Here is a 15,050-nt window from a genome sequence, read left to right as displayed (position 1 = left end):
TCGTCCTGATTATGACTTTGCTAGACATATAGAATTGGAGACAAAATTTAAAAAATAGGGACACGTGTCAAATATTAATTAGACAATTTTCCTAGTTATTAAAAGAAAATAATTTGCATGCCGTTCATTAAAAAAATGAAAAGTGTAAATATCTCGAGACTAAGCTCTTATTTGGTAACGATTAAAAATAGATTTTTAGTAAATTTTTATAAAAGTTAATGTAATATGTAGTTAAAAAATTGTGAGTCCTATGAAATATATGTTAAAAATCAATTGTTAACTTTGACTTAAATTTTAATTATTTTTTTTAACGATACCAAACATGGACTAATTTGAAGATCGTTAGTTAGGCCAGGTGTTCTTTTTCCCTCTCTTGAGCTAGGAACAAAAATCAAGGTTACGAATCATGCCGACAATGATGCATTCTACCATCGAGTTAAAAGTACTTATTTGATTTGATTTTCCAACAAGTCGCCATGTAGGTGAAAATGACTAAATAACTATGAAATACATCGAATCTCATATAAATGTTTCTTCTACGAATGATTTCTTTCAAATATAAATTTCAAATAAGTCAATACCTTCACTTATAAATATAATATAAAGTACTCATGCACAAAAAGATAATCATATATTTTAATCCTTGTTTTGTAGAAATTCTGAGAATATATTTTATTAAAAACGACCTTTTTGAAGAATTTGCGGTTAGAAGTAGAAACAAATTATGAATCATGAGCAAAATTATTTTATTGAAAAAAATATATAATTGAAAATGAATTTGACAAAGAATGAAACTAGGAAAATGGGGTCAGGCCAAACGGGGGCTTAATAACCTGAAAGATCATTCAACGTTTCTCATCCAAATTCTCATTTCATAATTGTTGTGTAAATCAGATCAAAGTATAAATTACAGCACACAAGAAATATTTTATCCACCTCTTAATTCTCAAATAGCTGAAAATTTTTTACCAAGAAAAACAAAAAAATGGTAGAACATAAATTTTCGACCATCTTACACAGCAGAAAATGAGATCAAACACACAAACCATCATCAGAAGACGTCTGCAGACGAAGAAGACACAGTAACATGCAGAGGATTAGTTTTCCAATCAACAATCTCGCTACAATGTCCGCCTCTAACTCCATCCACGGCCAATGAACTCGGCCCACAGAATGAAGTTTCGGCAAGAACCAGTTTTTTTGCAGCAATTGTCTTCAATCGATACCTCTCAGCCCTAGAGCCGATAACCTGTCCTAGAATTGATGCTGCAATGGTGAATGCCATGGCCATCTTAGGCATTAACACCGATTTTCTAAGCATACCTATAACCTATGAATGGCACGGCTGCATGGACAGCGGCAAACCACGAGGGGGAGAATTTTTCTGTGTGTTCTCGCCATATTCCTAAAGGTATATTTGCTGCCATGCCTAAAACGCCAATAACAAATACATTTGCAGGCAGAGACTGAGGTCGGAGATTTTTTGCGAAGGCAGTTTTTGATATAGCACTTCTAGCGGCAACCACTGCTGGAGGGCACTTAAATTTCATTCCAGGACGGGACTGAAGAGCCTTCGCTTCAAGAGGAAGGACATGACTCACAGCTCGGTATGACTTTGCAATAGGGCAATTCCCATTTGCAACCACTCGTCACTCATTGCCTCATGCTCTGATTTTCCTCCCTGAAAGAAAGGAGTAACCATCAAGATACAAGAGAAAGATATGTTTACTTATTTTAACATTTTGTTCAATTATCAGCATCAGTAGCTTATACGCTATAGGATGATAGAATTTCGAGCTATTTCTAGTTTTCTATAAAGCCTCCTAGATTTTACGAGTGAACTCCAGAAACTTGGGAATTGGATATGTTACCGATAATGCAAGAACTAATTTTTTTAATCATGAATGTAAATTTCGAAGACATCCCAATTGCTTAGAACATAAGTTGCAATTACCTTTGAAGAAGACTCCTTTTTGGACGAATTGAATTTCTTATTTTTATTCTTCCACTTCTCAGAAAATGCATCAAACCCAAAAGGGCCCCCAGGACCAAACGATGAGAGACTGATAGAGGCTGCCTTTGCTGCCAATGGATTGAAGTGGGTTGGTGCTGATTCAGAACGAGACTTCTCAACAGCGATAAATGATTTTCCAGAAAGTGGGACTACTCCATTTTGCCCATGAAAAAGTCTGAATGCCGTATCAAAATTGGGACCATCCTCAAATATTGGACCTTTCCTGTCCTGAACCTGACACGAGCAAGACAGAACACCACAAGGGAGACTCTCAGTATAACATGGTTTGAAAATCAGTGTCCAGCACTATACATTCCACACTACCAAACAAGCCACGTATAGGATATGCGAAAAACAAATATCCAACTTACGGGCATTGGGAAAGCCATTGATGTTGAAAAGGAGAAGTTGGTAGGTTCATTGATGCTCCGCATAAACGGACACCTAATAATGCCCTGATCTAATGATGAATATTCTTCTTTCAAGTCCCTCGAGAAAAACTCCATTCTAGTATAACAACCTGCACATAAATGACACGTTTTAAACAGCAGAATGCGATATGGAGCTTTAATTGATAGCAACAAAACTAAGAAATAAATGGTGTGCGAGATGAAAAACATGGATGGAAATGTATAACTCAGACGTGTTAAAGCCAAATACAATTATAGCCCAAAATTTAACAGTTTCCTTGGATAAATGATATGAAAGGGAAACAGGGTAAGATGCAAACTGTTAACCATTAACAATTACTAAATGTAAACAAAATAATGAGAAAAATACACACCTTTAGGCATATCTGTGTCAAAATGGAGACAAAATCCTTTTGTATACTACAAGCTAGATGCTTTGAAAATGATTCAAAGAGAATATCATATACGTTTCCAAATGCTAATTAGTCCGAAAAATTGAGAAATGGGGTCCTAGGTGTTTGCATGCTCAAAGCAATTAAGAGAACTAATATCACCAAAGTTCAGCAAAAATGAGAATATTTATTTATATAAGCAAGGGATGAAAAGTGAAAATAACCTCCTAAAAAATGAAATATATGAAATATACAGCCATCAACATCGAGAAAAAACACGCAACATATAATCATATTGTGCTGCTAGCTCATCTTCAATTAATTACTACCAAAAAGTTTAGCAACGAAAATTCTGTAGGCATGGATAGAGATTCAAATGATCTGCCCAATCACCTTACTATGCTCTGCTTAAACCTATAGCTAAAAACTTGATAGAAGTCATTTGCAACTATTAACTAAAATAATAAAACCCCTTATACTTGGAGCAATTCAATCATTTTTACCAAACTTTTATGCTTAATGATAAGTGTGTTTTTGCACACTTAACATGGCTTAATTACGAATAAAATGATTGAATTGTGACTTAATTTCGTTACATTTGTGAATTGTAGGTAACACTGATGAACATGGTGAAATACATGAGAAAAGACGCGAAAAATGACTAAAATGACACAAAGTGAAAGTCCAAGGACCAAGGTGCAATTACCCAAAAGTTGACCCGATGAACAAATCAAGAAATTGAGTTTGCCAAATACAAATTGATGACATTTTGGGATGATGGAATGTGAAGAATGAAGAAAAAATACAAAGAAGTGGAAGACTCAAGTAAAAGGACCAATTTGCAGGAAATGAAAGTTTAATTCTACCATGCGGTCGCATGGTAGAAATGTCGTGCGGCCGCACGAAGTGATGTAGGGAATTCAACTGGGGAAAAAAGAATAACCATGTGACCGCACGGATTAAAACCATGCGATCACATGGTACATTTACAGTGCGAGTTTTTTCTTTCCTTATACGATTGAAACACATATGGTAACCTAATTTTTCACGGGATATAAATCTCAAAAACATTCCATAGATGCCCAGAACGTAATTGGAGGCTGAAAAACAACTCTTGGAGAGGATTTGAGCACAAGAACAAAGATTGGCATGAAGAACTTCAAGATTTATTCAAGTTTTATAACCCGGTGATGTCTTTTATACAAAAGATGATGTATTTTGTTATTTTAATCATGCTAGGCTAGATTTTTCTTATACTAGGAGATCGATGAACCATGTGATTTAAATTTTAATATTCTAGTTTTGCAATTTGATGTTAAGACACAATTTTTATTATTTTGAATGATTTATATGCAATTAATGTTTCCGCAATCAAGGGCTCGTAATTGTGTGAATTTAAGTGATTTATTTTTGCATTCGAGAGAATTGGAATATATTTAACATAATATAAATTATCGTAGGGTCCGATAGTGGATAGAAATATATCTCTACGCCCTACGTGAATCTTTAAATGTTCATAAAACCGCATACATTTTTACATATGCTCTTGTCATAGAAATATAGATCGGTGGTATATAGAGATAGGTTTGATACATCTCGAGAGAGAGTATTGGATAGACTTAGGAACATTGATTCGTCAAAATTGAAATGTGTTGTCATATTGTGAAATTACGGTTTAAAGTGATAATTGCATGAGAATTCGTGATCCTAGCGTATTTCATTCCTAATAATTATAACAGTGCGTTCTCAACTTTTAGATTTCATTCTAGAGTTTTAAATTATTGTTTTGCATATTAATTTCAATTTAATCATAAAAAATTTGCATAATTGAGGTTCAATTAGGTCTACATTCACTTTGGTAATTTAGTTTCGGTTAATGCTAAGGTAGGTAAAATTTGAACTAATCAATCTCTGTGGGACGATATTCGGACTCATTGAATCCACTTTATTACTTGTTAATGAATCGTACACTTGCGGTGGTTTAAAATCGAAAGAAATAATTTCGCAAATACTTAACCTAATCATTCATCGATTTCTTGCTAATTTCTTTAGTCCTACATTTTCCTGTTTTAGGTGCCAAATCATAGCCTAAAAAATTAATCTATATTTCCTTTTTCTTGTTTTTCCTCTCTATTTTCTGTTGATCTTATGGCCCAAAATTTAATATAAAAAGACCTATAAAAACAGAAAATACACACATTCTTAATATGCATAAAGTATGAATAAACTTATATCAAGAGTCCCAACAAAAAAAAAAGTTGAAAATAAATAAAAAGACAGATTTTTTCCCCTAGTTGACTCTCAAAAAAATTTAAAATTCAAGACTTCTTTTTAACAGCACATATCAAAAGTCTATTCACGGCATTATCGGAACAATTATCAACAAACAAAACCCATGCATCCAAAATTAATGAAATGACGAGAACTCAAACATCTAACACATAAATTTAGGGATTAAGATAAGATAAACCCATACTTTAAAATTATTCGGTGTTAAAATCCAAAAGAGAGATTTGGTCCAAAACCTTGAGCAATTTGAGATCCTGTTAAAGAGAGAGGGAGAGAGAAGAAAAAAATGAGATGAAAAATTGGAGTATAAGTCAATAGGAGATTAGTTGGGAAGGAAAGAAAAAAAAGATGGTATCTTTGTAGAGAGAGAAAGGGCCAGTATACAAAATTGCCGTGCTGACCACAGGCCAGGTACAAGACAAGTCACCCACTATCCAAACGCCAATTTTGATTTCGGACATGGTTTGACTCATTCTTCGTAAATTTCTCCGAGTCGATTGGAAAAAGAATTATGTAAAATGTACATTGCATCGAAATTCAAGAAGTGTTGAACAAAAAAGTGTATTTTTCTTTAAAATTATTTAGTCATATGTCGTAACGTAACACAATGCTAACCATGACATAAAAAATAATGTACATGTAATATGATTGATTGAGAAATGGGTCAACGTTTGGTAGCTACCTAGGCTTGTTTGTAACTGGCTCAATCTTGTATGTGCTCCAATAAAAAATTTGTCAAATTTAAAAAGGGAATAAGAAGGACGGATATGTTGGTACAAACAGTTATGGATCAAAGGAAATATAATGTCTTATTTTCAAGATAAAGATATGTGATAAGAGTGTCAAGTTAAAAAGACAAAAACACTTTGTAAGGAACAAAAAGGGTGAACATGTTACTTTGATGGGAATACCATGTCTTGATTTGTATGAATGTCAATAGGAAGAAGTTTACAGTGATAAATTTTGGACGTCAATCAAAGGAAGTTTATGATGATAATCTTTAGATATATCAAAAGAAAGAGCACTGTTACAAGGTTAAAAAATTCCATAAAATCAACATTTTGTATTTTTCAACTATATAATTATGATTTGATATGGCAAAAGACGAAAGTAGTTATGGGAAGGAGATAATAGAGAAAGGGAAACCAGAATGTGCTAGCTTGAGGCTTTGAGATTTGTTGGTTAAAGAAAATAGAAACACTGCTATAAGTACAGATTTTGTACAGGAAGATAAGTGTCTTCCTGGACAGTTTTAATTAAAAAAAACATGTACTTATAGAGTTATCCAAGGAAACATAATGTCTAGAATTGTGAACAAACTTGTACAATGCAAGATGTCAATTCATAAAACAAGCTTACTATAAATAGAAATGGATAACATGTTAGTTTTGAAGATCAAAAGGTTAAATGAAAGATGACAACTTGATTTGATGATGCAAGCATCAATTTCGGAACATTTTGGTGACAATATTTGACATCAAGTGAGAATGTACATAACAAAATATGTAAAATCAATACAATATATATCAAGAGTGTTGATATGACATAAGAATATATGTAAAATTAAAACTTTCCTTCTCAACAGTACAAATTATGATTTTAATGACTTGACATGGCAAGAATAGAAAGGGAAAGGGAAAAAGGAAAAGAGGGGATGAGAAATTACTTGTGGAAAGATTTTTATTATTATTTTTGGTTCTATAAGTGATTGAAAATAAGTTTTAAAAAATCTGTACCTAATGAGGACTAAATTTACTTTATTAATTAAACATATTCTTATTAAGTCTCCGTTTGGTTTTGATTTTTCATTCAAAAAAATCAAAATTTTGATCGTTATTTTTCTATGTCAGTCATCATTTTGACTGTTTCATTCATAAGTAGGACCCACCTTTCTCTCTAATAATCAAAAAATTGATTCTTAAAATCAGTACGGACACATGCCCTAAAACCTCTTCTTATCCAAAAAATTGTCCAAAAATGTCAGGTCAAAATATTTTTGATTAATCTTGCTTTTGAGGAGACCCATAGGTCTTCAGAATAGAAGCTAAAAGCAATTTTTGATCCCAAAAAAGTAGGATGTTAATTCACAGAGATAAATCCTCAATATGACTATGATACAAAATAATTAGTAATTGACATGATAATTTGTTTATACAAAGAAAAGAAACTGTAAACTAATTAGCCACAGGAAGTAATTTTTCCACGCCCACGGTTGGATTGCAACCAAACGACCTAGCCAACACGGTGGCGAAGTGGGATCTACCCTTCAACGACCTCAAAGCTCCCCAATAACTTCCATTCCTCTTCCCTCCACCGCCTGCTCCACCATTGACCGCCGTACCTTCCACCGGCAACATATTCACATTGTCCCGTCGGCGGCTCTGCCGTTGTTTGATGGCACTCAGCTCCATCTCAGGCTTAAACTTCACTGGTCCAAACATGAACATCCTTCTTCTCGACTTGGCCGACATGGACGTAAGTGAACTAAAATTCACCCTCTGAGCACGATACTCCGAGGCTCCTGATAAAGACCTTGACTGATAAAAATCTAGAGCAGAATTCGATAACCTGGTCGAATTTGATCTGTTCTTAGTGACAGGACAACTGTACTTTTCGTTGTTGTAAATGGAAGCTTTATGAAAAGAAGAAGTTTCAACTGTGGCCAAATAATCTCTCTTTTCATACTCATTGCAATCTCCTTCGTTTTTACCAAATGTAATATCAGTATTGGTGTCGGATTGGGAGGTGAATCCGGTAAAGAACTCGAAAAGTTGATCAATTTGAGCAGAAGAAGTTCCTGTTCTTGGGCTCGTATTCTGCTCATAATTGTCTGTTGGAAGATTAGAAAAAGAGAGTCTATCTTCTTCGTCTTCTACATTGTAGTATTCAAAAGTTTCTTTATGTTCCATTGTTGCGAAGAAAGTGAGATATCAAGAATGGAAGGGTTGTGGAGAGAAATGGTAGAAATTGGTTTGTATATAAGCACACCTAAACATGTGCAAAGAAAAAATGCCACAACTTCTAGAGGGGATGGTTAGTCAACTGCTGACCATGAAAATTATATATATAATTAATCAATATTGCAAAGACAGGCAATTAGCAAGGCCTACTAGAAGAGAAAAATGGGTCAAGCGGGAAGAAAGTTAATGGAAGAATAAGTAGATGAAAAATTCCGGAGTATGTGTTTGTCTAATATTAAGCATCCGTTTGGTATAACCAAAAATCATATTTTTAGTAATTTTGATAAAAATTGTTGAAATATGTAATTGAAAAATTGTGAATTCTATTATAAATTCTTTATAAAAAATGAGTAAAAAGTGGTCAAATAGGGGCAAAAATTATTTTTATTAACATGTCAATGTCAAATATTCATATTAAACCATACACGCACAACTAATGTCTATTTATTAACAACATATTTCATCGCACTCAATACCATTTCTTCTAAAAGTTACTAATTATTTTATCGGAACTCTATAAACAGATGAAAACTATATTATTATAATACATATAAAGTTTTTTAAGCCACCACCAGCAACACCAAATGCTATTTCTATTTGCCGCTGATTTTGTTACTTAGCAAAACGGGAAAAAATGTCGAACACGATAAGGAAAACTGAAAGAATTTTGCTATTTGTACACTGATTTTTGACACTTGCATTGTTGTCAAGTATTAATTGGATAGAAAAATGCTAGAAATTTAAAATATTTAATAGGATAATGTCATGTGGTAAAGTGTAAACTAAAGTTTACACCATAATGTACATATTGCAAGGTTCAAACTGAAAACAACTTTCCTGGTAAGTATAATATCCCAACAAAAACTTCGAATACAAATGGAATATTTGAAAATTATGAAAAAGAAAAAGAAGGGAAAAATTAAAAATAAAAAGGGGCATTCCGAGAATTGAACTCGGGACCTCTCGCACCCTAAGCGAGAATCATACCACTAGACCAAATGCCCGCTACATACCAAATTTTAATATTTAAAATTGGAAAAACCTTAGAAATCCGATTTGGGGTTTTAACTTTGAAATCGGGAGAATTTGGAGAGAGAAAAATGGCAAGAGCAGCTCTGCTTCATTTGGTGCGATCTCGAACCAGTTATCTCAAACACACAGGTTTTCAATCAGGTTCTTTTCCGCTCTCTATCAACACATTCATGTTCATGTGTGTATGTTTCTACTTTTCTTTTCGTATATTTTTATCTGTATTTGTGTATATTTGCTTGCTGTGTTCTGTTATTTCCTTATTTGTTCCGGAAAATCCATATTAATTTCTGTCTAATCTCGGAGGCTTATGGTTCTAGTTGTTAGGACGCTGATAATGTCAAAAATTAGAAGGAAAATTGAAGCCTTCTGCTACAACTTTGCGTTTTAAATGCAAATTTGTCTAGATGATACACGTTATATTAGTATTCCTATCAAAAAATTTAGATATTCTAGTACATTTATGTGCCCACACGGCCTTTTGTCAGAAATTAATGGAGCATTTGGATGGTCAGAAATGTCTTTAAAATCAGCTTATAAGCAAGGGAGCGTTTAACTGCCACTATTTTGCATGAAAAATGTATTTTTTCCACCCAAATTCCTATTTTTGTGCTGTTTGGCTGACATTTATTTTCACTGAGAACATTTTACTACTTTGGATCATGTGACCATACTTTCTTCAACATCATGGAAAATATTTTCTTCAAGAAAGTAGATTTTATTTTCTAGGAAATTCACTCTCTTTCTTCCTCTCATCTATTTACTCTCTCTCGTCTATCTACCAATAAAATCTGAACAAGTATAATATTTTATCGGTTGAAAATTAAATCAATCAAACATATTTAGCCCCTGTTTGTTTCCCATTCACTCCTCATTAAAATGAAAAATATAACCGTCATCTATCATATCAAGCCACCAAATTTGAATTTCTATCTCTTGTGTAGGACTCATAACGACTATATTTTTCATTATCATTTTTACAAAAATGGGAAACAAACGCCTCCTTAATTGACAATATCCATGCAAATAAGTTTTAGGCAATTGAATTACCTACAATTTATTTTCTTTCCGTGTAAATTACATACTTGCAATCAAACACACCTTAATTGTTTTTGAAGTGCTTATAAATCCACATGTCAAGCTTTAACTCTCTCTCTCTATGGTCTTCCGTCCAGACATTTTAATGGCTGTCAGTAAATATCTGATCCTGACAATACCATAGAAGACGAAGTCTACAAAACCACTAATGGACAAATTTATACTGAAATGAATAAGTGTCTTATGGCTTCAAAACGAGTTTGTTAGCTCCTCCATAGATACGGCCGATGTAGCGGATGAACTATGCACTGCAGGGCTGGAGTTGCATGGCTGTATATGGAGTTGTGATGTGGCTTGTGTAACTTGTGTGTGCTTGTGCAAGAGAAATCGGTGTGCCGGCATGTATCTGATGTGTCTTTGCTGCCTGAAAGTAACTATTTGATTTCAGTTGATTTGTGTTATTATTGTTAGCAATCAAATTTGGTTGATAGGATCTACACCCAACGAGAAAGGGAATGAAACTAGTCTTTCCTATTAGCAGTCCGTTCTTCTACCCTTTAAGCCACAGGTTCATTAATACCCAAATATGCTAAGTATAAACTAAAGACTAACTATAATATCAAGACTAAAAAAAAGCTGAAATGTACTAAATGCAGAGGTCCTAGTAGAGAACTCAATGTAGGAAGGACGGTATTGTCTTTACTATTCATTTAGGGCATAGAACGTAAACAAGTACAGAAGTGCAGATATACTACTAGAGGGCTTTTTTTTTTTTTTTTTTAATGATTAAGTCAAGAGAGATATACGATGTTGTCCTCAATGAAGTTTATAAACAAAAGAAAAAGGAAGCAATGGCTATATTGAAAGTGAAAATGTAGTGATTTGAGTTGTTTTACATGTATTAAATGGCTAGTTACTAACAGATTTCCTATGAAAATCTCTCTGAGCATAGGGAAAAACAGAAAATAAATTAACGTTCTTATGTACTAGTGACTAGTTTGCTACTCCAAAGCTGTGTTGCTCTGCACTAGACTATTAATTGTTGTGAGATATATATATATATAATTTGATGAAGAACCAATTTTGTTTGTCATATTTTGATTTTGGCGAGCTATAGCATGTTAGTAGTTTATGTGATCTATGTCCATTGATTTAAAATCAATCCACAATCCATTATCTATGTATTGGAATGGTATCTTGACATGTGAACCCTGTTTCGCCTTTCCCTTTTAGGAAAATTATAGCAGCCCTGCCTTTGACAAATTAAGCTGTTGGATTCCCAGTCATCTTCTTTTCTTTCTTCTAAATTCCCAGCCTTTCATCTTTGTTGCTCATTGGTCCACCTGCACTTGAACTGCAAGTTTTTCTGTCAAAGTGTAACATGTCTTGCACGGTGGTCCTGTTTTTGGGATATTATTGTCGGCCCACTTTCAAAACCAAAGACCAGCTAAAAGAGAAAAAGAAAGAAAAGAAGGAATAAAGAAGATAAAAACAATCTAAAGGGAAAATTACAGCAACGGTCTCGGTCCTTGTCCTTAATCCCTGAATATTCATTGAATCCTGATGCATATTCTTGTCTGACATATTTACTCTTGTTAGTCTTAGCATATTCCTTTGTATCAGGTTATCATCTGGGTCGGGTTGGACAGTGGATGCAGGCTCCCAGCGCCAAAATTGACACTAACTATACCAAGCCATTTGCTGCTCTCGGGAAACGATGGTTATCTCAGTCCACAGTAGCAGAAAATGACAAGATCAGTATTGGACCTCAGAAAGGTGGAGAAATGGAAAATGGAGAAAAGGAAACCGGGGTTGTTTATTATGGCCCTATATCAAATACTATCAAGAAAGTGAAGCTTCTCTCTCTTTCCACCTGCTGCCTCTCCGTGTCTTTAGGTCCTGTGATAACTTTCATGACGTCTCCCGACATGAATGTTATCTTGAAGGGTGCAGTGGCATCTTCTGTTATATTCCTAAGTGCTTCGACTACTGCAGCTCTCCACTGGTTTGTAAGCCCTTACATTCACAAGCTCAGGTGGCAACCTGGTTCAGACAGCTTTGAGGTGGAGATGATGACGTGGCTGGCAACTTATGTTCCTAAAACAATAAAGTTTGCAGATATCAGGCCACCAGAGACCAATCGGCCTTTTGTGTCGTTTAAGGCTAACGATCAGTTCTATTTTGTTGATGCAGAGCACTGTCATAACAAGGCATTGTTAGCTAAACTTACTCCGCAAAAACGAGCTCATGAATCAGCTTTCAAGAATTTATGATGAATGATACTATCTTGTCTTTTTGTCTGAAATTCTGCTGGAGTAATTTTTTTACTTCTGTTTTTATCACGCTGACAATTGCGTTGAAAAGTGTAAGAATGATATATTTGAGGTGAAGTTTTTAGCCTGAATTTTAGTCCTTGTTTGAACCACATTATTTTCATAAGAATGCATTATTGAATAGTGTATTGATGGGAAATGCGTGGATAAAAAATAAGGAAAAATTTTGGATTTGCGGGTAATATTATTTTATTGAAGAATGTGTGGTTGAAATAATGTCAAATCTTTATTTAATAATGTATTTTTTTTCAAAGAATGTGGCTCAAATAGGCCTTTACTCTATTTGGGATTATGGATTGACGTTACGTAAAAAAGTGTACTTTGTTTACATTGTTGAGTTGATCTCAGCTCTATTTCAAGGGGAATTCTGCTAAAGGGATCGGCCGCTATCTTTGCCTGAAGTTATTGAACTCTTGCTGATGCTATACAGACATTTGGTCAAGACCATTTAGGGGTACATTGGGTAGGGATTTTGTATTTGCTTCTGTTTCTTGTGAAATAACTTATGGTGAAGCTCCCTAGGTCAATTTTTCTAGAAGTTCTTCAAATAAGAAAAAGTACTTTTGAAAAATTATTCAAACATATACAAAAGTAGCTTTTTAGGATCAAAGGCGGCTTTTGACTTTTCAAAAGTCTTGTCATACATGCCCTAGGATCTGGCAGCTCTCCCTCTCGCTCTATCCACACGCACTAGCGATTAAGGGAACAATACATATATTTAAGAATAAAAAACAAGATAATTTGCATGTTTGAATAACTTGTGTATGTAACTTGTAAAATCACGTTTAACATTTGAGAATTTAATCTGTATAACGAATTATTGTTGGTGAATTATCGAGAGGAAGGAGGTTTTGAATTTATTCCGTGTTTGTGTGCGCATTGGCGGGGTGGTTTGATCGAACACTCTAGTGGGTTGGTTGGTTGTCATAGTAGGCATTAAATTGTTTGATTATATTTGGACTTCACAACAAGAAAAAGGAAATTTAGTTGGATTATCGCTTGAATAAAATAGATTTTGATTGAGTCAAATTTTTGAGGCACTTAATTTGACCTAAGTAAATTAATTTTTTAATATTTGTTTGCTTTCAATTGAAATGGAGTTTAATGACAAACAACTTCTACAAGGGTTGAATTGTACACAAGAAAGGGGCAATGAAATCTGGAAGGAAAATCAAACTTGGATCCAAATGCCAATGCTTTGTTTAAAAGGTCTATTGGGACCCAATTCTAGAAGTTTAGACCACTTGAGGAGGACATCACTCCAGGACCATATGTTATGTTATACGGCAAATTATGGAAATAACTACGAGATTTCGATTTGTTTGGCAAGATTTTTGAAAAGTTAAAAAGTTGTTTTTAAGATTAAAAAATTGTTTTTGAATATGTGTTTTGTCTGGCTAGAAGAATTTTTAGATGAAGTCGACATAAATAATTTTTTTCGGAAGCTCTTTTATAAAAAACAGAAATCATATCAAACAAATCCTTATTTTGGTTCGTTTTATACTTGAAAAAAGGTTATGAAGTGAAAATTTCTAATTTACTTGCAACATAGAAAGCCCAGGTAGAAGATCAAACAACTCAAAGATACTAATTTTGCAATCTAGAAAGCTGGAAAAGTAATACTTAATCTGTCATAAGATCGTTTGTTGTTGAACAAATTTAAACTAGAGAATATAGTCAATAGATTGCAAATCAATGACTATGACATCCATATATTGTAATGTAGAACATAACTTTCTGTTGACTGTTGTGGATGTTATAGTTTTTATTTTTCCCTTCCCATTTTTGTGTGATAGTGATAGATAACACTTTTACAGTAATTTTCTAAGTTTCTAAATAAAATGTATTAACTAACAATGTCCTTTTTTCCAAGGTACAATTGGTTGAATTCGTCAAGATTAACCCCTCTTGGGGGGCAAGTAATTAATCAAATAATTATAGACGATTGACATATTATGTATGTTTATCTTATTTCTAATATAATAAAAATTTGAAAGAGTACAAGTAGTGGTGTCAAAGTTAGTTGGACTGGATCGAAAAATGCCTACTCTTTACAGGCTAGGTCGTGTCAGGTTCAAACATTATTGCCCGTTCACGAACCAATAAGACAAGCAGTGTTCATCACAAAATTTTGAGGCCAACTTCTTGACGTGCCACAATCCTCTATTTTATTATTATTATTATGATGATGATGATAATACATTGAATGCAGAGTCCATTCCAAAAAATAATAATAAAAAAAATGTACATTTTCTTAAAAATTAATAGGTCGATTTGGACCAGCTCAACACAGTTCGAACGAACTTAAGCTCCAAGTGCTGGTCATGGCACGAGCACGTTATCGAAGGACAAAGCTGTATTTACTCTCCCAACTCGACTTAATTGACCCGATCTCTTTCTTACCGGTTAATTCAAGTGATAGTTATCCAAAAGATTAGAACATCTAAACCTTCGGCTAATTCAGACAAGATGGCCTCCTCTGAGAATTTTACAAGTTTCATCACATTTACATGAAGTATTTGGAGGCCAGATATATCAATTTGGCTATACACAAACGTAATTAAGCCACCTCTTGTTTTTGCTCA

The 15,050-nt window shown here is 33.8% G+C and overlaps 2 protein-coding genes, 1 non-coding gene and 1 pseudogene across 4 annotated transcripts; 1 reads left to right on the top strand and 3 right to left on the bottom strand.

Annotated features, from left to right (window-relative positions):
• Window positions 1-841: 841 nt before the first annotated feature.
• Window positions 842-5,438, bottom strand: LOC111405449 (annotated as a pseudogene).
• A 1,841-nt stretch (window positions 5,439-7,279) lies between these two features.
• On the bottom strand, window positions 7,280-8,014 carry LOC111406518. The gene has a single exon (XM_023035930.1). It carries the CDS (start codon window positions 8,012-8,014, stop codon window positions 7,280-7,282), a length of 735 nt encoding a protein of 244 aa, XP_022891698.1.
• Window positions 8,015-8,997: 983 nt separating this feature from the next.
• On the bottom strand, window positions 8,998-9,069 carry TRNAP-AGG. Its single transcript has one exon. It is a non-coding gene; the product is annotated as a tRNA-Pro (tRNA).
• A 62-nt stretch (window positions 9,070-9,131) lies between these two features.
• Window positions 9,132-12,557, top strand: LOC111405448. Of its 2 annotated transcripts, none has more exons than XM_023034339.1 (2): window positions 9,132-9,238; window positions 11,756-12,557. In XM_023034339.1, the coding sequence occupies exons 1-2, from the start codon at window positions 9,166-9,168 to the stop codon at window positions 12,403-12,405; spliced, it is 723 nt and encodes a 240-aa protein (XP_022890107.1). In that variant the 5' UTR covers window positions 9,132-9,165; the 3' UTR covers window positions 12,406-12,557. The 2 variants fall into 2 exon arrangements, with proteins under 2 accessions (XP_022890107.1, XP_022890108.1); XM_023034340.1 differs by having other exon boundaries at window positions 9,145-9,226.
• The last annotated feature ends 2,493 nt before the right edge of the window (window positions 12,558-15,050 follow it).

Source organism: Olea europaea, chromosome 12 (genome assembly GCF_002742605.1).
Source record: "Olea europaea var. sylvestris chromosome 12, O_europaea_v1, whole genome shotgun sequence".
In the NCBI taxonomy this organism is placed as follows: Eukaryota; Viridiplantae; Streptophyta; class Magnoliopsida; order Lamiales; family Oleaceae; genus Olea; species Olea europaea.
The sequence above is the reverse complement of the archived record's forward strand: the minus strand, read 5'-3'. Positions and strand labels throughout refer to the sequence as shown.